Below are 23,606 nucleotides of genomic sequence, written 5' to 3' on the forward strand. Positions count from 1 at the left end.
TCCCCGAGCGGCGATTCCCCGCCCCCACTTCCCAGTTCCTATACTAGACGTGACGCCCCATGGTATGGAATACACCGTTGGCCAGTTTGGGTCAGCTGCCCTGGCTGTGTCCTGTGCCAACTTCTTGTGCCCCTCCAGCCTTCTTGCTGGCTGGGGATGAGAAGCTGAAAAATCCTTGACTGTAGTCTAAACACTACTGAGCAACAACTGAAAACATCAGTGTTATCAACATTCTTCGCATACTGAACTCAAAACACAGCACTGTACCAGCTACTACGAAGACAGTTAACTCTATCCCAGCTGAAACCAGGACACCCTACCTCACCCAAAATAGGTATTACAAAGTCTTTCATATAATCCCTCCATTTGAGGTTATTTAATCCTTTTGAACAACTTTGTTTCCTACACCTAGGCAAAATTTTACTGTGAAAAAGGAGTGAAAATTTGAATTCTGAAACTGTTGCTAAAAGCTCCTAAACTTCAGTATTTCACAGATAAAACACCACATTTTTGAAAGTCTGAAATTAAATGTCTTTTCCTTCATGAAATATTTTGGAAAATCCTGTTGGTCAAATTGAATCCAATTTACAAAATGTTTCAGTGCTTACAATTCTTTTTTGCTACCTAGTTCCCTATAGAAAAGGATAATAGCAATTATAGCAATTTCACAGCAACTCCTTTGATTCCTTTTTTCAAACAAGTTCATAGACCTATTTACTTTATTATGTAGCTTAAGTGAAATAACATAGTAAATGGTAGTTTAGACACCATTGAATTGTTTATATGAAGACAAAAAGTTGCTATTATTTGTTGACATAGAAGCATTTTTTTCTGGATTTGACTTATATTTTCAGTCATGTTGGGTTTCACATTGTACTTGCCTGAATACATCTTTTAACAAATTCATATGTAGATGGGTATAAACTCCTGTATAGCTGATGCTTATTGCAGAAAGGGTATATGGTTTTTCATTCAAATTAAATAAAGGTAAGAAAAATTCTGGATTGAAACCAAACATATGTTCATTCAATCTTTTGTTCTGATTCAACTAAACAAATTATTTAAAAAAAAAAAAAAATCATTACTTGAGTCAGTTTTGTTTTCTTGCACTCAATTTGCTTTGTAGACAAAGCCACAAACTCTGACCTAAACAAGCCTGTTGTTGAACATGGAAGTCCTTCTATAAAATATCAGCATCAGGCAGATCCAGCCTGTGGCTGCACTCTTACTGCCTGAAAATAAAAGCACACAACTGTTCAGGCTCCACACAAAGCAGGAGCAATTTTTTTGAAGATATTTCACAGGGACATTGAGTGGAATAGCTATTTGAGAAAATACTTGTCTGTAGCTTTGGGAGCAGCAGCGCTCATGAAGAAGAAACATTTCTTGTAGCTCCCTTTTATATAGATTCCTTGGTACCTGATAGTGTGGTTAACTCAGTCTGTTTTCATGACACTGGTAGGAATTTAGTATTTCTGAGACCTCCACAGACTGTCAAATGCTGCTATGCTAACCTTTCAGAATCTAACTGAAGATCTGAAAGAAATCTAAAAGGCTAAACACCAGCCAAAGTTTCAAAAGTGATTGGGGGGAGGCCAGACAGAGTGATGGATAAGGCTCATTTCCTTAGGAAACATGGCTAAAGTACTATTCTGCATTTACCATTTCCAGGTTATCAAAACACCACAACCTGAAACAAAACATTGACCCAGCTGAAATTATGGAGGTTTTAGAAATTTCTTTTTCTAAATGTCTTTTTAAATGTCACTCCCAGCCTTATTTCTCAGTTATTTTTTGTCTGCAGTCTATAAACTGCACAAAGTAGAAATGGGAAATCAGTAGCAAGAAACTAGGTCTTTGTATTTCACCGTGACTTCTTTTGGCAGGGAAAGGGGATGAAGCTAGTGATGGCCTAATTATTTAACTTAAAGAAAGCAGCCAGAATCCCACTTTCAACTGCAGTAAGAAATGGCAGAGGAAGGGGATGGAAAGAACATAGCAGCTGTTCAGTTAAACTAAGTAATTGTAAGAGAGGTAACTGGTCTCTGAGACAATGTTATTTGTGAGGCAATGTTTGGATTCAAGAGTTTGGCTTTGTATATTAGGCCAAATGAACAATGTCACTCACATCAGCCAACAGAAAACTGTGTATATCCACCGAGTCACCACCATGAGAGACAGCAGCAATCACAGAAATGTTGTTCCCCAGCATCTATGAGAAAAATTTTAGTAATTTTCTTCTCAAGTGTGCAGAAAAGTTAAATTAAAATCCTGCCTGATTTTTGTAAGGGAGGAGCACCTTACTCTTCTGAAATAAGTTGCCTAGAAGCAAAAGCCACCGAAATCCTCCTTTGACTGCAAAGTTATCAAGAAAGAAATCTCCATTACCAGATTAAAAAAAAAAAAGTTCTTGGCTGTTTCAATTTTCCCCATCTTTCCAGCCCCTTCTGTAACTTCATGCAACAGTAATAGCAGAAGGAAAACCAATATGCTTAGGCAATGTCTGTGACCTAGGGGCAGTCTGTTTGGGGTGCAGCTGGGTGTAAACTGAGGGGGGGGGAAATATAATTTAAGGAAGGAAGCTTGTGACATTTTTTCATTCTTCTTTTGAGAATTGGGGGGTAGGAGGAATCAGGTAACTGTACTTCAAAGTCATTCTGTTCTCTGTAGTCCATATTTCTTTAAAAAGCAGACATAGCAAGTGACAGTTCTTTCTAGCTCAAACTCGTCTTTACCAATGGCATTCGAACTGCTTTCCCAAAGCTTTGCTTCATTAGGAAGCTGCTGGTGGGCAAAATCAGCAGCAAAGTAGTAGTCGGTAGTGTGATACTACTTTGCGTCATAGCACACACACACTACCCAAAGCGCCAATGCCAGGTGCTTTCCCCAGTGAACAATCACCTTGACCCAGGGAAAGTTTACTCAGTGTAGGTGATGTTTTGCAAAGAAAAAGTAAATGCTTTCAAAGTCATCTCAGATCCCCTAACCCTAACCTGATCAGGTCTAAGATCTGTATCAATAAATAGCGTCTTCTGCCCATTTCTGTAGGAAAGTACTAGAAGTTCTTGTGCTTGGTCTGCAGGCTTACTTCACTGCATAAGTTATTGGCTTCAGTCGACTGGTACAGCACATTGATTGAATCAAGTCCTTCCTTTCTGATAAAAATATTCTTCTCCATTCTTCCTATGCCTTATATTTATGATAGTTCATTGATCAAAGCAAAGCAAGCTGTCAGAGTATGTTTGTGCAGCAGTCAAGATGGTTCCAATACCTGCCCAAGGAGCTCTATGAATATTCAGGCACAAAGCTGTCTCAAGGTTGTTCAGCAATGCAGGCAAAAAATTGTATTTGGCTATCCCAAGGATGAAGATTCAAGTAAAGCCACCCTTACTTCAGGAAGGGGAGGAAAAAAGGACAGGAATACAGCTGGGATAGAAAACAGCAGGGAGAGAGAAGGGCTGGCTTCTTCTGCCAACATGAAAGTGGGAAAACTGGTGGTATCAAATTTCAAATTATCTGAAATAACATGACATCTGTGTTGCAGACCAAGGTTATACATTGCTTAACACAGAGGTGGCATGAGGGCCTGTGGAGATGTCTGAGGGAGCAAAACCTGCTGGCACAGTGTTGGCAGATAAAAGTGAAAGAAGCCAAACCTGATGCAATCCTATCCATCCTGTCTAATGGAAGCAGTCCCTCGCACATACTGTCTTCCAAACTATTCCCATGTATTGTCTCAGGTCACTAGTTGGCATGGGCCAAAGCCAAGACAGGTAGCTTGCTAACATTTAGCAGTACAGATAATCAACATTGGACAGGCCAACCAAGCTCCTCTTTACACTTCAGCTTCCAAAAACAACCAGGAGCACTCCCCACCTATCAGTGACATTACAGGTGCAGAACTAAATGAGTCAGAATTATCTATACGAAATGTTCAGCTGATCAGCTAATATTTGTTTCTAGAGTTTTCAGCTGGGAAAATTTTAATGGGAAAAAAATCATGAGAAGAAGGAACTGATTCTCCCCATCTCTTCTCACAAAACTTGAGAATACCCTTTTTCCATGTAACCAGTAAGGAAAATACGTGGAGAAACTAGGATTTAACCAGCTCTCACACAACTTCCCTGGAAGGCTAAGCTGTAAATCAACAGCTCAGATGCAAAAGAGAAGCTGCAGAGAAGATGAAGTCATACTCTTCTCAGAGGTGCACAGGGAAAAACAAGGAGCAATGGGCACAAGCTGTAGTGAGGGAAATTCCAATAGGATATAAACAAAAATAAAAGTCCCTAATGTGAGAGATGCAGCACTGGGACAGGGCCCAGAGAGGCTGCAGAAACTCCCATCCTTGGCCCTGAGCAATGTAATCTAGCTTTGAAGTTGGTCCTGTGTTGAGCAGGTGGTCGGTCAAAAGACCTTTAGAGGTACCTTCTGACCCAAAATATTCTATGATTTTAAGCAGGTTTTAAATTTATTTATTGTTTATTTCTAGCAGTTAGAGCATGTAAACACAAACAGTTTAAAACTGATAACACTCAGGTCAATATACTTCCTTCGTGCTTTCTCCTTTTCCTGGTACACCCCACAGACATGAAAAGTTGAGTTCTTAGTAAACCTCTGAAGAAATAGTGCAAGTGACAAGTAAAAATTTTGGCATGAGTACACGTGATAATAACTGACAGAAATAGCTGGAGTTCAGTAACTGCAAAAAAGAAATCTCTCAGGGGGGCACACCAGACAATGACACGTTACAGCAACTCAGGCAGACATACATCTGACACAGAGGCATCAGAAAGCAAGCATGTGGCCAGCGTTTGCAGCTATTAAGGCCTGTCAGCACTGTGAATCATTAATGATCCCTATTATCCCTACTACAGCAGTTGTCAGTAGTTTTGCTACATGGAAATACTAGACATGAGCCAAGGTCTGATGTTGCCAGGTGACATGACTCAGGGTAGGACACCTGGCCTGTCTCTGCAGCTGACCTTGTTCCACTGCTTGCAGCAGCAATAGTATGCATTTTCCAAGTGCAAAAAATGCATCCTTTGTATCTTTCTTACCTTCTCAGAAGAAACACTGCTTCTGAGGAGGCTGTTTTCCCTATTGGTTGTGGGTAGGACGAGAACACTATAGCAAAGGAGACTGAGGTCTGATTTTTTCAAAAGAGAGAGAGTACCTCTCTGACTTCTTTGTACGGTGCTATGACCAATTGCATGCAAGAGTCTCTGATTTTAATGCCAGCCTTGCACACTTATCATGGCCAGGAATCTTCATTCTGCCTTTCTGGTAGTCCTCCATTGTCTGGTCTTCCATTGGCAGGCCATGATTTTTGGAGTAACCACTGCTCCCTCCATCTTGTTGAGCTTAGTCTCCATTGTTCAACATTCTCTGAAATTGCATAGGACACCTATTTGTTTCCCTTTTGTAGCTCTATGGGTTGGTCATTCTCAGACTTTCCTATTTATTACCTGCTTAAGATAAAAATGTCTTTGCTTTTGCCTTTCTGATGAGAGCAAGGGAACAAAAGTGGGGATGTTGAGCATGAAGAGGTAGTGAGAGCTAGACAAGGGTGATAGACCACCTGCCATAAAGGATAAGAAGGAGTTTTTAATTTAACATATAGCTTGTGACAGAGATTACTCGTACCATCACATGGCACAAGCCATAGCACATGTGCGATATCAGCAATAGCCCATACTAGCAATGCTGAGTCTGCTCAGAAGAATAGCATCTAGACCGCACTGAACTGGGCCCCCTAAAAAGACTCTGAACATTGGTCCCAGGCACCACATACATAAGGGGGTCAATGACCAGCATATATGCTGACATCAAAAGCAATAGGTTAATTTGTGTAGATTCACAGGCTTTCAGGAGAACCCTTACCTGCTCTGAAGCTCTAGCTCAAGCTTTTCTGGAAGCCAAAAGTCTGGTAAAAATCATGTATAACTAGGCTAATCAGACAGGAGCAGAGACATGTAACAGCAAACTCTCCTTATTCCAGAAATCTATTTTCAATGTCAGGCATTTGCACTAGAGAGGCCTCTGAATTAACATTGACTCCAAGCACTCAGACTTCAGGTAGTAAACAAGTTTCATAATCCAATTTGGGATCCCCAGCCTAATGAAAGGCAGAAGACATTGATAATCAACTGTCTCCAGACATCCTTCCAGGTTCAGAATGTGTAGCTTTTTTACACTGCCCCATATATGTAACAAAGCCAAGGCTGTTTGGCTTCCCTGTGCTTCAAATGAAGCTACATTTAGCAAAGCAGATGTAAAAACAGCATTCTGGAGCCTTTAGTGGTTAATTCTGTAATGAAATTGGTTAGAATCCAAGACAAAAACTACAAGGTCAAATGACTACCAAAATCGGAGTTGTGGATTTTAAATTCATGTATCAATCAGCTTCAATGTTTGTCCTCCATAATAAAAGGGCCAAGAATCAGAAATGAATGGAAATGTTTGTACTGCATAGAGGCAAAGCGTTACTCAGGCTGATTTTTTGCAGCTGTACAGGCTTAGAAGAAATGAAAATAGTAGAACGTTATTTTTATCAAGTTGGATTAGAAGGCAATGATGAAGCAGGTAGTGTGAAAAAACAAGGTATCATCCTACCACCTCTTTTCTAATCATAAATATACTTCAATTTGCATTTCTTTTCTAGTGAAAACTGCTGTTGAAATAAACTTAAATCATATGCATATTCTCTCTGAAATTATATTTGTGATTCTATGGGCACAAATAAGTAATTTGGTTCTTGAAGCAATTTGCCAAGTCAGTGTTTATTGAACATTTCAACATTTCAAAACAAGGACTTAGACAATGTTCCCAGCAGAGTGAATAGACAATCTTGCATTGATTTCAACAGCACAGGACCAGATCCTAATTCCTTTCTTTTTCAGAAGAAAATCTGCATTTTGTGATAATGACTACTTACAATTGTTAGCTGATCATAAAAGGCTCCATTTTTTTCTGTAAACAAGACTGTTTCTCCTCATATCTAGTGGTAATATAGTGTCTCGCAGTATGGATTACCTGGTCTCACTGAGAGCGATACAGGCTGAGTTCATCAAACAGGCAAATCTCCCTCTACTCTGAGAATATCTGCTCCTGTGCCCTCAGTGCTCAACAGGCACAAGATTTTACAAAGCTCTGAAACGGTGACTAAAGCCAGCCCGAGATCAGGCAAAGCATTTCAAAAGCTCCCAGTCTGCTTCCTCTCTCTGACTTCTCCTTGCACCACAAGCAAGAGAAGAAACAGAAAGACCCAGACTTAGAGCAGAGTATTGAACATTGCAGAAAATGTCTTGTGCTGTGCAGTGCTATGCCTTCTTCTCCTGATGTCGAAGCCTAACAACCTCGCAGAGGCAGCAGGGAACAGAAATAGCCACCTGGTTCTGCCAAATATTCCACAGATGAGTTCAGTGTCAGGGAGCCTTGTGATCACAGCAAATGAGAAGTGAATACTGAAGACTGTTCACAAAAGGCAAACTTGGACCTTACAGATGCAAACAGCTGCATAACATAAAAGTTGCCCTCATCCTATCGGGAAAGTGGGGAATGACGTGCATGCAGACAAATCACAGTCAAAATGATGTCTGCTTGACATTTGTATACGTGCAATAAAGCCCATGAGAACAACTTGTAGATTATAAATCTTTGACGTTTTTGAAATTAGTGAATTTTCAATGAATTTGCATACAAACCGTTTACAACTATGTTACAAGAGATAAAATTAGTCTACTAAATTACAGTGAAACATTCACTGAACTCTCTATATCAGCTTGTGTTACAAAAAGGTCAGTTATAATTTGTAATATTCCCTGTTGAAACTCCTAATTATTTTGCAGGACATCATACAACTCTAATATAGTATACAATCAAAATAGGCTACAAGTATTTAAATTAGACAAGTATGCCCTTTACATACCTCCTTTTGCTTTGTATTTGTACAGTACCATGACAAGATGTCTGAAGCACTACCAAAGTACAAAAAAATCACATTGCTAATGATAAAATGATTGCGTAGGGATTATAGTAATATGTTACATTCACAGCCACAGAGGTCATGAGAGTATCTTCTGTACAGCTTATAGTTTGTTGTTGACACTAGATTCATGTTATTCTACAGACTCTAAATAAAAATATGTGCTTGGAAACACTGGATTGTGCCTTTCCAATGATGTTCTGGAATAGAGGAGACAAGGGCAACACTGGTTGCATCTTTACTGGAAAATAAAATGTTCCCAAGGACTGGCAGCCAACTCCTTGTATGGTAAAATTCCTAGAAAAGCCCCTGGCATGGTTTTGACCAGTGCAGAACTGAGTACACACAATTCCTGGCTACATTTCGGGTGTTATCATGGGACACAGACTATTCCTAATAAGCAGATTGTATGAGACTACCCTGCTTTGAAAACAACAGGAGTTCAATAATACAAGTGTGGGCTGTACTACTCCATTTAGCCTCCATGCTAAAGAATAGGCCTGGGCACAGTTAATTTGCTAATATAGCCATAGCCAGTACCTACTGCTATGATGAAACACAAGCGAACTATTCAGGGACTTATTTAAGAGAACTCCTTGTCATTTGCTGGAAAAGGAAACAAGTCACTGAAATCTCATATGTCATGTATGCATTTGCCTAAGAGACTCACTGAAACAAATACTTTGAACAGAATACTCTAAATTGGCCTAAATTGGCACAGTGTTGCTACCTGGCTGTTGTGTTCAAACAAACATAATGTTTACTGGCAGAGGGGGAAGCGTTCAGAAGTACTTTTTTTTTTTTTCAGTGCAGATTAATAATATATATATATTTTTGTCGTGAAGAAACGCGGAGAGAGTAAAAATAGCTCTCAAGTGAGATAGCTGCTATTCACTCCCCTGTTTCTGGAACCATGACAGCCATTATATAACCAAAAGGAAAATTAAATTAAATAAACAGCATAAGCTAATTGGGTTCATATCAAGTAAAAATATAATTAGTCAAAGTGTTTTGTGGCAAAGGCGCTGACAATATGTGGCTGTTCCTCAGCCTTAGTGGTGAACAGGGATCCTGCCATGTGTTTAAAACTTATTCATCAAGCATTTCCATGGAAACACATAGATGCACAATCCTTGGATCACTTATTTCAGGAATTGCTGCTCGCAAGGTTCACTCTGGAGTGAGAACTCAAACCAGGAGAGGGTGACGGACTGTGACTCTGATCTAGAAACCTTCCCATACAGGTATTCGTTGGGTCTCACAGGAGGAGAATTTGGATGAGGGAAAGAGTCAAAGGGCATCTTGCATAAGAGAAAAAGACTGAAAACTTGACCTTAATTTTTCCTCTTAGAGACTGCCTGAGAGTTGAGAAATGACAGCACTGGAAGGAGCCTGAAGAGCTTACAAAATGGCCAGATGCCCCCAGGGAGATTAAAATGTCCGCAAGAGTGTCAGCAAGATGCTATACTGATCGAGACATAGGTTAAATGCAGTCACTGGGTTTGGTTGTCCAAAGCTGCCCTCTCACATATCCAGATGGGAGTCAGCTCTGGCGCAACTTCTCAAAGTTAAGAAAAATCCTCCCACATTGGAAGGGGCAGGTCTCTGAAGCCCACTTACAGTGACAGCCAACACCGTGTTCTGGGGAGCACAGCGGCTCCTTGCTCCTGCTACAAAACCTATAGCTGCTTGAGAAAATGTGGCCCCTCCCTCTCTTTGTGGGTCAGCCCATGTACTGTGAAAATTTGTTGTATGAATAAAAGGTGCTTCGTTGCTAGCAAGTACTTCTACAGGAAATAAACACTGTATGCAAAGCAGGCTGGATGGGTGCAGCATATGACTGCTAGGCATCTCTGGATGGGGATGTCCCTTCAGATATCTCCTGATGCCAGTAACAAAATCAGCACCTGTGTCCCCTCCCAGTCCTGCTACGCTTTTTTAATGCACTTTGCCGTTTCTTGTAAGAGATGCTCAGGCAGGGAGGTCTAGGACATGGTTGCCTTTATTAGCAAGGTCAGAAGTAAGGTATATTCTCAAAGGCAACAAGGGACACCTGCACCCTGTCTCTGTGTTCATGCCAGGCTCTATCTGGTAGGAGAAAGCAAAATATTCATAATGCCTTAAAGATAATGAACCACTTTAAACCAGCGTTACTAGTCTAACATACAGTCCGTTAAAACCTCAAAAGCCAGAGCCTTCATAGGCTGTTCATAAGTATTTGAGGGGTCTGTTACTGCAGTGATGTGATAGCGCCTGCGGACTGAAATTTCCTTAGGCACAATAGAGAGTTAAGCAGAAAGTGTGAAGCCTTAACTTCAAATTTTCTGGCTTTGGCTTAAGTCTGCCTCACAAGGTTCCTGCAATGCCTTTTTATTGTGCTTATTTCGTCATACATTATATAGCATCAGTTATAATGCAAGTAGGCACACTGTCACCAACTGGGGTAGGTTCATTCAGAACTGACTGCCTTGTGACATGACTTCCAGTGCTACCGCTACCATCAGCCTGAATAATGCTCTCTTTAGACACAGCAGCAACCTTAAAAGGTGGCACAGAATGCAGCACACAGTCTTAAAACACAGAACTGCTATCAGGGTTCCGTGCTACTGTCGACCTTTGAGCCTTTCTTTTAACACAGAAAGGGCTATGGGGCTGAACAGAGGCTTGGCTGGCAGTGGAGCAGGACAGAAGGAGAAACAGTCTACAATCCCTTTTTTTTTTATTCCTGGGTATTTCACTCACCCCTAAAACCTTACAAGGGTCTGTCATCTTTCTCCACAGGGGTGAGTCTGCACATCTTGAAAAAGCTACAGGTGCTATGAGACTCCACAGACGATCTGCCGTGTAGCACATGTTCCTAAGAGGGGGAGACTAAAATGCTCTTCGAGCCACACCGACCCTCCAAGAGCAGCCCCTTGCGCAACCCTCTCTCTGGACGAGAGCCCAGGCGTCCCTGGTAGCTCCCCCGTGCGAAAGGGTTTGGCCCCACTGCCCAGGGCAGTGCCAGGCAGAGACACCCAAGCCCCTGGGGTGCCAGAGACAGGACCGCTGTGTCAAGCAGGAGCTTTGATGGGGTTATGCCCCCATTTCCCAGCCTGGCAAGAGGTAATCGGAGGCAACCGGAGCTCAGGGAAACGAAGTGCTTCCCAAGCCAAGCTGCTTGCTCCCAGCTCTCTGCTTGAAGGTGGCCCCTCACAGCAGGATTGGGCAGCCCACCCAGTCAGTTACTGGGTGGGCTGTTGGTGTATACGGTGGCCGTTGCAGGGCGCACCGGCAACACGCGTGTCAACGCCCTGGCTCTTCAGGAGGAGCTTCTCCGTAAACCGGTGGTACAACATCACATCAGTGCTACTCTGTTCAGAGCCAAGTGTCTAGGCAGAGCCAGCAGAAGCCTTTTCCCTTCACAGCCTGGCAGCAGAATGATAGCAGTTAGCCAGAAGAGAGAAAATTAGGAGTTCAAGAGCTGAAATTCCTGCAGGAACAAGCCCCAGAGTGCAGAAGGTTTCCAGTAAAAGACAACACTTACCCCAGACCTCGCCGTTTCCTCAGCTTCATGCAAAACACATTCGATAAAACCACTCTCCTCCTCAGTAAAGTCTTTTTTCTTGCACATAAACATAATGAAGCTATTTATCTCAAAAGGCTGGGAAACTAAAAAAAAAAAAAGCAGTTACTGTCATTTCTGGGGTTTAAATTCTTGTAAGACACAGAGGAATGCTGTTTAGGCCCATACCATTAGAAAAAAAAATGTACCCTTGAATTAAGGCCACAGGCATACTAAATTAAAATTAAATCATTTTCTGAAGTACCGTATGTTTTACATTACTGGGAGGAGGACGCACAATTCCCTGTCTCAGTATCAGCAAGATATTGATTTTCTATGGAAATGTGCTTGAATTGTTCTTGGTACATATTACACTGTTGCCTGTCTTCAACAAGAGTAAGATTGGTTCATTCTAAAGACGGGGGGGGTTTAAAACTCCTTATACTTATTTAATACATTCCCCATAGCAATGCAATTGAAAGAAAAAATAGCTCAACAATTTCTCATTTTCTCTGCTCATCTTGTTGACTGAAACCCCCAAGTGAATCCATTTCCTCATTTATATCTGCTATCTCCCAGAAGATCTTTCTTGGTGCATAAGAAATCTCATTTATTAAACTGTAAAGGGGGATGGGGGGAAGAAAGTTCTGCTTAAACACATCTTGCAGAATTTAAATATGGGTGTAGATAGGATGACCTGATAGATAGGAAATGAGAGTTTTCCTTCAAAGTATTTCTATTTAGCAATAAATTGAGGATGCTTGGCATCATTTGACTTCTGTGTTGTGCATCTAACAGGTGAGCGAAGAACAAGGATGATCATTTTATTGATTAATAGCAATTTCATGCCAGTAATACAGGAAGAAGTTGTGTGTTGACTTAGAGAAATAATAAGAAAAATAATGCCTGCCTTTTTTCTTGTTTGTTTGTTTTTTATGGCAGCTAACGTACTGGAAGAAGACTCAATGGAGCAGGACATAGAGAGCCCTGTCACTATTCATCAACCAAAGTTGCCCAAACAAGCTAGAGAGGATCTGCCAAAAAATATAAACAAAGAATGTGCCAAGAGAAAAATCCAGAGGTATGTTAGGAAAGATGGGAAATGCAACGTCCACCATGGGAATGTCAGAGAGACTTACCGTTACTTGACTGACATCTTCACTACCTTAGTCGATCTCAAGTGGAGGTTCAACCTGTTGATTTTTGTCATGGTTTACACTGTGACCTGGCTCTTCTTTGGAATGATATGGTGGCTAATTGCCTACATGCGAGGAGATATGGATCATATAGGGGACAGCACGTGGACCCCATGCGTCAGCAACCTCAATGGGTTTGTCTCAGCCTTTTTATTCTCAATCGAGACAGAAACCACCATTGGGTATGGTTACCGGGTCATCACGGACAAGTGTCCCGAGGGAATTATTCTGCTTTTAGTGCAGTCTGTTTTAGGTTCTATCGTCAACGCTTTCATGGTTGGCTGCATGTTTGTGAAAATATCCCAACCCAAGAAGAGGGCAGAAACCTTGGTTTTTTCTACAAACGCAGTTATTTCCATGCGGGATGGAAAGCTGTGTCTGATGTTCCGAGTAGGAGACCTTAGGAATTCACACATTGTAGAGGCATCAATACGAGCCAAGTTGATCAAATCCAAACAGACAAAGGAGGGGGAATTTATACCACTCAACCAGACAGATATCAACGTAGGTTATTACACAGGGGATGATCGTCTCTTTTTGGTTTCACCACTGATCATCAGCCATGAAATTAACCAGCAGAGTCCTTTCTGGGAGATTTCCAAAGCCCAGTTGCCCAAAGAGGAGCTAGAAATTGTTGTAATCCTAGAAGGAATGGTGGAGGCAACAGGTAACATTTCTTATACTTTGTATAAGGTAAATGCTTTAATTTTAGAAAGGAAAATCAGTGGGTTTGCTTCACTTTAAAGGAATCACTTCAATAGTCATTACATTTGAAAAAGGCATCAGTTACCTGGTTAGCTTCAAAATTAAAAGCATGCCCAGTTTAATTGTCTGTTCCATCTTGCCTAATGGAATTAGTGTTGTTTCTGCTCTGTTTGGAAAATGGAATAGCATTTCTCATTTTCTAAATTTTTCACAGCATGTCACCCAGTTATTTGTCATTCTATTGCAGGAGCAACTCAACCACTAGGACCCTGTGGGATAAAATGATTTAGAACGAAAAAATTCAATACAAAACTCTGTTTATGATTAACACGGAAGCACCATAGCTCCTGCTGCTTCCCGTCACCCATGGGTAACTGCAGAATAACTGCCTGCCATGTGAAATTCCTAGCTTGTTTGGATCCAGTAGGAAGTGATAATGTGTTCAGTTTTCTCTTTTTGCTTGCTTGTTTACTTGTTTTTGGTTTAACTTGTAACGTGGGGCTTGTTCCACTTTAGTTCACAAAAGATCTGTCTGATTTTGTATTTTGCTGAGGCCCCCTACACACTGCAGAAGCGTACAGAATATTTAAATCTGGTATATATAAATAAGGCATGTTATGTCACCAGAGTCTTGTTGAGAGGCTATTTGGTCATTACCTATGATTATACAGCAGAACATCAGATATCACTTGACAGAGAGAAAATAGTGCTTGGAATTCACAGCAAATGGACTAGTAATGTTTTTTCTTAACATTAAAGCCAGAATAGTAAGATGATATTTTCTCTAAAACTGCTGTGTTTCCCGCAGTCAGAGTGCTGGTACACTTGTTTTAGGAGCTGGAGGTACTTTTTTTCCTGTTAATGACAGTATCAATCTCTGAAGTGAGTAAATATAATCAATACAACAGAACAGTGATTAGAAAATGAAGAAAAGATGTGCTTAGGGAGGAGGAAACACTGAGTATAGGAATAGAAGAACCAGATTTGCCATTTTTCCCCACTACTGTAGCAGAAGCTAGAAAAGTTTGAGGATGTGGATTACACATCTCTGACAGAGGTACAACCTTTCTAACCCTGACTCATGTTTTGCAACTGGAGCCAGGAAATAAAGAGCAGTCTCTTACTAGAACATGTGTGTGTGTTTCACACATCTATTATGTGGTGTCAGAAGAAAACTGCATTTGTCACCATATAATAAACGTGTGAGACAAAAATGGAGAAAAAAAAAAAAATTGAAAGGAACTTGGCAGAGAATTTGAAGTGGTAAATGCAAGGCTTCCAAATTTTCCAGGAAGTAGGTGGTACTGAAGAGAAATCAAGATGAAATGTTTAGTGTTTCTGATACGTGCAGTAGGCACAGAGGTTTCAAACATCTGCATCACCTTCGGGTGAGACGATGAGGAAATTGCTGTTTGTTAGCTGAAACCATTTTGAAATTTCTGAATTGCAGCTAAATGAAGTTGACATCCCAAAGAGCGGTGGATGTTTTCAGGTTTACGGAACAACATGTTTTCCAGAAAAAGTATTGGCAAGTAGTAGAAGTATAAAAATCATCTCACCGAAAATACCTATAAGGTCAAAAGACAGTATACTTCTGCAGTGCATCAAATGTAATCTTGTTGTCTTAAGCCTTGCCACTCTTCACTGCTTAACCCTCCCTCCCCTACCTCAGCTTCACCCCTGCACACTCACTCAGCTCTCTGGGCTCTCCTTTGCTTCTCTGAGACTGACCGCATCTTCCACTCAGCCATTATCAGCCTTCACCAGAGGGGGCTACCTCTCAGACTGCTTGGGCTGGCAAAGTTTAAGTTAAAATGAGTTCATATTAACAAAGAAACTGGATGCAGTGATTTGAAAACCCACTGAAGCCATCCAGGATTAAGGTGTTACCCCGGCACTGCATAGGTAGCTACGTTTACCATTTTAAGCTGCTCCATTTTGTTCTGTTTGGGTCGGCTCTCTAGCTGCATGAGATATAAGGGGAGGGCATCGAATAATGCTGCTTAACTATGGCATCAGAAAGTTTAATGTCATAAATACCAGCACAATTTCTAAAACATGTTTATGTGGAAGTAGCCACTTGTTCTGTGCTTTGCCCACATGCATTGGGTTATTTTTGTTGAAGGTGCTATCAGGTCAACTTTCTACCAAAACTAGACATTTTCCCTCTTTTAATTTACAAATATTTTCCAGCTACATCCTGGCAAACACTAAAAGCAAATCTAGGCCATCATATACTCACATTTCCTTCTTACACCCGATGTAGAGTGAGAACAGTAAAAGAAGTTGCTTATAGCAGCAACCTCCAACCCTGGAGAGCAAGAAATACACTACCCATCATACCTGCCAACATTGGTCAAAGTCACGCGATACAAAAAACATTAAAACTGAAGCTAAGAAACTGTGACCTCAGCTATAGCAATATCATCATTCATGGGTCAAAACCAGACTGAGATCATTAGCCTATGTTATTCATCAGAAAAGCCACTCCCAAGTTTGTCCAGTGAAAACAATCCTTTCTCTATTTTCGGAGCTTCCCCACTCTGACAACATTTATACCTTTAATGAGAAGTAACATAGTGGAAAATGCTAAGTATCAACATTTGCTATTATTTTTATTAATTATTGATATTATTCTGTTTAAAGTTTTACTGAGCAGGTGATATCATTTTATACATATATAATACTTTCCACCTTAAGGGCTTAATGATGCACATCTCTCAAGTGTCCAAAAAACCCAATCATGGTGAGAAGTACATTAGACTGCCATGAAGAAACCAACAAGCCTTCAGGAACAGGGGGCTAAAGTCCAACCAAGCGTCACTACATCTGAAGGACACATCTGTTATTTCCACGTTTTGCAGCCCCCATTCCATTTCCCACCATGCTAACAGCAGGTAGGAGTGCCAGTGCAATGGAAGGGTTGACACTAACTCTGAAAAAACTGAAGTAACGTCCATCTTTAATAGGGAAGCCATTTCTGAGGCGCTTATACTTCTTTTAGTGTCAGACTACAGCTGTGGCATTGACAGAATAGCCCCATATCAGCAAAGGCTCTGGTCCCACACTTAAGCAGCACTAAAAAAACAGGATTCTGGCATCCCTCCGCTTCTTATGGGAGAGCTGTAACATTAGATGCAAATTAACTAACTGGAAAGAACATGACTAACACGCTGATCTCAGTTCAGCAGTATTTGATATTTGCCATTCAAAATAGATCATTTATATTAAAGTGCCACCACTGTTTCATATTATTTTCTGGAGACCACTTAAGAGATTTGTTAGAGACCAATTAAGAGATTTGTTAGAGTATGCACATTTATAGTAATGGAATTTGAGAAAACGATTTTTTTCCTTGGACCAACAAAAAAACTTGGGTTCAAAGATCCTGAACCCTGTCCCCACTAAATAGCAGGCACAAAAGCTTGGATTTGAAGAACTTATTTATTTGTTTTAAATTTTAAAAAAAATCTCCATTGAAGAATTTTTTTATGATTATTTAACAGCTTCTTTCTAACAATAAGCACGAAATTTTTAAGCTTTTTTTGCCTAGTGAAATCTATATTTAAGGGAGGTCTTATCATCATAAGCAAACTAGTCATTTTAAAAAATTAAACAAGACTTCCAAATGTATAATTCTGATATAGAAAATAAACCAAGATCAAGAAAAGGAAAGTCTTTTAAATCTGGAGAGGTGAAGTGGGAAAGTGAGGTATGTTACAACAGCTAGAGAAACTGAGAGAGAAAGAAAGTAAGAAACTCAGAGAGAGGGATAACAAAAAAAAGGTGCAAAAGAGGACTATGCTGAACAGCCCATAGCCTTGTTGGTAATGCAGTTCCTGAATCATAAGCAGCCTGGTTCAATTCCCTCCTCTAAACCTGCGTTAATTTGCAGAAAACAGTGCTTTCTAACACAGGAAAGGAATATGAAGTATTTCAACCTACCTAAGTTGGCAAGACCCTCAAACTTTGTGAAGTTGTATCTGGCCGGTAGGGTGCACTAGATGACACTCTGGCAATTCCCTCTGCCTAAAAATAAAAACCTGAAAATTGAAACAGCACCAAGGAAAAAAAATTATCTACACATTTATAACTGTCAAAAAATAAGTAACAAAGCTAGACAGATAACTTTAGGTTTATATGGATAATTTTACAAATAAACTTGTAATAGTGTGCATTTATAATCCTGACACACAGGCAGCTTGAGAGCAGTATTTGCAGAATGGTTTATAGATACGTAAACAAACACACTTGCCAGCTGTGGAAAATGTGTGTGGAAAGCAATAAAATGTTCACGTAGATGGTTATTTATGTTGTAAATGATGCTATCAACTAGACAAACATTGTATAAAGCTGTTCCCACTCTTCACTACAGCCCCTTTGACTGACCGATTTATTGTCTTTTTTATTTCTCCCGGATGAATTGCCATATTTAGCCCTTATCCTTGCCCAATCCTAACAAATATCTCCCTTTGATATGTATGTTAGCAGTTCCAACCTTTCAAAACATTTCTGCAGACTTTGCTCGCTCTCCAAATAAGCATTGCTCAGGTTAGTTTTGCACTAGAATTTTTTACTGGTCTTCAAAGAAGAGATGTTTATGCTCTCAGATTGCTTCTTAAGGGGATGTAGATGAAAGGAAGAAAAGAACCAGGATTTCTCACACCCAAGTGTTTCTGCAAGGCAACTGGTGAAAGTAGATTTGATTGTTGTGCGCTGGGATGTGACCAACGTACATTGACGGAAATACAATTTAAACAGGGTTAAGAATAAATGGCTTCTGCTCTAAGCTGGATTATCATCATTTCAGGAACAGTCAGAATACAACGGCTCTCCAGTCTTAGTTTTCCTTTCTTTCTGTTTTAATAGTTTTAACATCTCTTGGTGCTAGGTGCTAGACTTAGATATCTAGGTTCACCTTCTCATATAGCCCCAATTCCCTAGTAATCCCTTTCACTTATAATCCTTGCTCACATTTTCATTTTGTTAATTCTAACAAAATGTTTCATTGTTATTAATTCTAAGACAGAAAATTAGGATTGTTAGCGTGAGTGATTGCAGTCATGAGCTGGAGTTCTGAATGCCGGCAAAGAAAGGCACTTCAATTTCATTGTGATGTTTCTTTCAGGAAGCTTTCTCTACAGGTAGAAAAGAATAGTCTATTTGGTGAAGGAGACTATAAGGCTTAAATGAGGCAATTACAATTTCACAACAGTCAAAACAATATGCAAAATGGCAAGAAGTCAGGGAGTAAAGTTCCTGAGGAAAGAGGTATGCTGATTATGAGTATTTCAACCAAAATTTTGATGAGATCATCTATATTACTTTCAGGGAAGGCAGGGAAAAGGGATTACACATTTTGTTTAACAGCTTTATTCTCTGAATAGTGCTGTACTATACAAACATGTTGCTGAGTGTTTGATAATAGCCTATTGTCCATCTTTCATACCTTTCTCACCAATTAGTTGCTCAGCTCTTCACAACTACAGCTGCTCCCTCACCCCTAAACATTATAATACTGTTTCAAGCAGTAACTCTTACGTTAAAAGTAAGATCCCTAAAAAAAAAGGTTTGAGATCCCTCTGCATTAAAAACCACTTTCATATAGCTAATTAGATATTATTAAATAATGCTTTTCTAAACACAAATCAAACTTGCAGAAGAGCAGCTTCATTTTGCACATCATGTCCTTGCAAACCATATTAGGTCTCTCTGAGCACAGAGAAAGGGCAGTTTCCTGTTCTTCGCACGCTCTTGCAGACCTCCACTGTCAGCATTGCTCCTTTCCTAGCACAGTGGCAAGCAGAGAGAGATGCCGAAAATTTTGTCTTTATCTTTGCTCGCCACTCCTTCTCACTTGTGAGCCTACACACATTATCCCTTGCAGGGCTCACGATCTCCACAGCCAGAGGAATGACAGGATCACGATGCTGTGCTTTAACACTGGCCCTGCTGCTGTTTCCCTAGCAGAAGGGCTCAGCGGGAAGCTGTGCTGGCACCCTCCTCCTTGACCAGCCCAAACCTCACGGGCCACCACCACCAGACAACCCTGTCCTAGTTTCAGGATACTGTGGAGTCCTTGGGTCTCCAGACCCAGCTCAGACACTAAGGGATGACTGTGTATTACCCGGCGGGACCAAGAAAGCAGAGGCTGAGCTGCACTGAGCAGTACTTGTCCCCCCTGTGCCCATGCAGTCTCCATCACAATGATCTCCACTTTGCAAAACCAAAGGGATGATTCTCTGCAAAGGGCACAGCAGTGTTATCCAGGTCGAAGGATACCCCAGGCAGAATTAGCTCACTGAACATTTTTCACCTGCTTACAAAATGGAGACATGATTTCTGAGCCCTCCTGAGAAGTGCTGCAGGACAATGAAGTGCCTTTTGCATTTCTGAGCACTTTTCAAGAAAACAGCTATTAACCTGAGCATACTCAGTTTGTCCACTTGCTCTTGGAACAGTGTAAATGAAGGGTCAGCACTGAAATGGCTGATTTGGAAAAAGAAAAATATAGCTATAATTTCTATTTTAGATTCATTTTTGGTTATCCAAGGTTGTTACCAACCTGGAGATGAAGGCTGCTGAGCACCTGTGATGAAATCCCAGGCACACACTGATTTGAGTCAGGGCAGTGTCTCACCCCTGGAACTTTTGCCAAAATGAACTGATTCTTTCATGTTGATTACCTTGTTCACTTGTGTTTGATCTCCAGATATGAAGCATACTTAAACAGCCTGCAGTTCAAAACCATGGGAAATATTTTTGGCAAACTCTGTTCTCACCCATATTTCTAAAAGATCTTTTCACTTGTCCCCTTGGTGCTTATTTACTTCCAGCTGTATAATATTGTTTCCTCTCACTGAATTGTAATGAAGGATAAACATGTTACATTACGCTCCTTGATAACAGTAAGACCTCTCTAAATTACAAATATTTACATCAGTTTCTCATGAATGTAAGCAGATAGATTATTCACCTTCAGCTGAAAGTTTTCACAAAATTGAATAGAGCAGTAACTGTAAAGTCAAAAGTGACCTAAAAGACTGAAGAATGAGCAAGCAAAGCTGTTAAGTAACCAGAAATTCAAAATCAACACCTGACAGATTAAAAAGAACAAGCCTATGGACCGCAGCTAACTCCACTGGCTACATAACTACATGAAAAAGAGAGAAAAGACTTACGAGTATATGCTTTCTATTCTAGAAAGCTGCTGTCAGCACTAAAAACTCCTGTTATGGCATAGCTTCTGGGCTTCCCAAGGCCACTACAAAAAAGTCCTCAAGGGATTCCAGCAAAAACAAGTCACAAAGAATTGCAATGGTCTCAGTGGTCTCAATCACAGCATTTTAAGGAAAACCAAACACAAGTTCGGAGTCACTGATGTGCTCTGCCTGTTTTTCACCACCCTGACACCACAAAGCAGCTGAGCTCTAGTTTATCCGTGTAGCCAAAGGGGGTTCAGGGAGCTGCTCGCTTGTGTCATTGAAGAGGAGCAAACTAACACCACGCTGGTGAGTCTGAGCCCAAGTCCAAGCAGCAGCGTAGGCACCGATTACAGGATACGCACATGGGCTGCTTATTCCAAGCAGCCACACATTTTTTCAGCACTCCCACCTGCAACTCGTAGCAGCGTTAACCTGTGCTGCGCAGCTGGAGGGAGGCTGGCCTGCTTTTTTCTCTTGATTTAATAGGTGCTAATGTCCCAGTAAGTGATGCTGAATATCTGTGGTTTATTATTACAAAGTTGATTTTCAAATAAAAAACATTTCCTCGTGTGACAACCTGTGCAACTGCCAAGCAATCCACATGTCATTTTTCTGGCTGTACTTCACCCCTCTCTTCTCCAAACCTGCTGTATTTTCAGAAGAGATGGAAAGAGAGAGGATCTTCCCAGAGCAATGAGGCAGCCGCTGTGACAACAAATGCGAAAGGCACAAAAAGCTCGTGTGATCAGCCTTCTGCTCTTGTTCGCTCACTCTCTCTCCTTCATTCCCACCATTCCCAAGAGAATTAGAGAGAAAACGAGTCACAACGCTTTCCAAGATTTCTGTTCCTCCTGGTTTTGACAATTTTCATTTGTTGGGATTTCTGTGGAATGGAAAAAACCTTTTGTTTAAAAATTAGAATTTTAATAAATATAGGATTGTTGAATTTGAGATATTCCATTCTTACAACTTAGCCAATAAAGAAACTTGATTTAAAGAAACATTTGAAACATGAAAACAAAGCAAAAATTAGAGATCACCAAAACCAAATCTTCAGTCGTTATGAGAAACTCATTTGAGATTTCTGAGGAATGGCAAAATTTTATTTGGAAAACCAGTTCAGAGGGAATATTTGGACCATCCCCACTAACTTCTCAGAAATAAATAGTGGGAAGGGTAACACACACTCTAGGGTATTTTCTACCCTGCAAAGGATGGCAGGTTGTAGGTTCCCAGGCTTCTCCCAGCAGTTTAATTTTACAAACCCATGAACTGTACAAATAGCTTCCCTAGACAGACCTGATCAGGACCTGATCTCACATCATGAGCACTAGAGGAGGGCAACAGCATATAGTTAGGTCAGTGTGAATGCAGGCCACTATCATAGCAAGGCAAGGGGTCAGGGCAGCCAAGACATCTGCTTCAGGACAATTCACAACACTGGCCAAGGCTAATAGGAGAGCCAAAGCCCCAGGGATTTGTCATTGAATTCATAGCTGTTACTAAATGGAGTTGGAAGAGGCCAGCATGTCCCTGACGTCACTGAAGTGACAGTGAGAATAAAAGAGGAAAAAGACAAGACGCGGAAGGAAGCTGGCAAGCACCACTGCCTACCTCTGCCCTTAGGTACCGGCTTCCCAAGAAGATGAATGGGCTCAGGTTCACACATACGATGAACATTGCTGCCCACACTAAAGTCATTGGAGTAAAATGAGTAAAAGTGTCTGCAAACACAGTTCTATGCAATTCATTAAACTATAACTCTAAGCACAAGCTATTCAGCAAGTGAATGATACACACCAAAATAAGTCCTTTTGGTGAATAAGGCCAACTGCATGCTGGACTGTGGTAGTAAAAGTATACCCATGAGCTTGAGGAAAGTGACTGTTCCTCTCTATTTACCACCTGTGAGGTCACCTCCTGTGTGCTGTGTCCAGTTCAAGGCTCCAGTACAAGACAGACATGGACTTACTGGAGCAAGTCCAGCAGGGCCACCAAGATGGTCAGAGGCTGGAGCACAGGACACACACGAGGCTAGGCGGAGGGAGCTGGGACTGTTCAGCCTGGAGAAGAGACAGTGCAGGGGAATCCTATTGCTGTCTGAACCTACCAGTGGGAGATTACAGAGAAGATGGAGGCAGGCACACCTCAGAGGGGCAAGGGGACAGGACAAGAGGCAACAAGCACAAGTCACAATACAGGTAATTCTGATTAGACACTAGGGAAAACCTTATTTTTTTTTTTAGCCATAAAGCTGGTAAGACCCTGAAACAGAGGTCCAGGGGGATAGGGGAATCACCATTCCTGGAGATATCCATAACTTGACTGCATATGCCCTAAGCAACTCAAACTATTTGGCTGTGCTTTGTGCAGTGGGTAGGGCCAGATGACTCCATGGATCCCTTCCAGCCTAAATCAGTCTGTGATTATAAAACTCAAAGCCAGCTCCTCCTAGTATTTAATAACTGTGAAGAATTGAATGGCTTTAAAAAATAAATAACCCAGCTAACAGCTTTCATTGTTCTCCCATGTCACCATTTAAGAAATTGTGGTTTATGTACTTGAAAGCTGTTCTGTGGCCACCATTGAACCACTGGAGACAGTAGTGCCTCAGAGAGGGGAGGCAGAACTGGATAAGGAGCACGAGTTCATTGCTGTGGGCAGGCAGGCAGCCTGTGCAACCAAGCTTTGCTCCAGGAGGTCTGATGGAAGATCAAATCTTAAACTTGTAAGGCTGCACTCCATCAGACAACTAGTCTTTGAAGAGTGATCCAAAGATTGCACTAACTCACAGCATTCCCTACTCATCCTGGATTTTGTCCCACTCCCCTGGCCATAGTCACCCTTTTTTGCATCTTTCTGCCTCTCTAGACAGTGAGGGAGGTTGAGATGGGCATCCAACATTGCTGTGATTGCCTGCTTCTCACTCCATTGGACAGGCTTTGTGTGATTCAAGCTGCCAACACAAAATC

The 23,606-nt window shown here is 41.1% G+C and overlaps 1 protein-coding gene and 1 long non-coding RNA gene across 3 annotated transcripts in view; one reads left to right on the plus strand and one right to left on the minus strand.

The window, feature by feature from the left end:
- The window catches only part of KCNJ6 (potassium inwardly rectifying channel subfamily J member 6), a 164,598-nt gene that overhangs the window by 109,116 nt on the left and 31,876 nt on the right, over positions 1-23,606 (plus strand). For both annotated transcript variants that reach the window (XM_069785117.1, XM_069785116.1), the window contains one exon: positions 12,471-13,391. In XM_069785117.1, the coding sequence (XP_069641218.1) occupies positions 12,494-13,391 (898 nt within the window). In that variant the 5' untranslated portion in view covers positions 12,471-12,493. The remainder of the gene's footprint in view (positions 1-12,470; positions 13,392-23,606) is intronic.
- The window catches only part of LOC138685660 (uncharacterized), a 41,686-nt gene continuing 20,071 nt past the window's right edge, over positions 1,992-23,606 (minus strand). The window contains exons 3-4 of the long non-coding RNA XR_011325015.1: positions 11,511-11,635; positions 1,992-2,212 (exon numbers count right to left, since the gene is read on the minus strand). This is a non-coding gene — a long non-coding RNA (uncharacterized lncRNA). The remainder of the gene's footprint in view (positions 2,213-11,510; positions 11,636-23,606) is intronic.

This window comes from Haliaeetus albicilla, chromosome 6, assembly GCF_947461875.1.
Source record: "Haliaeetus albicilla chromosome 6, bHalAlb1.1, whole genome shotgun sequence".
NCBI classification, from domain to species: domain Eukaryota; kingdom Metazoa; phylum Chordata; class Aves; order Accipitriformes; family Accipitridae; genus Haliaeetus; species Haliaeetus albicilla.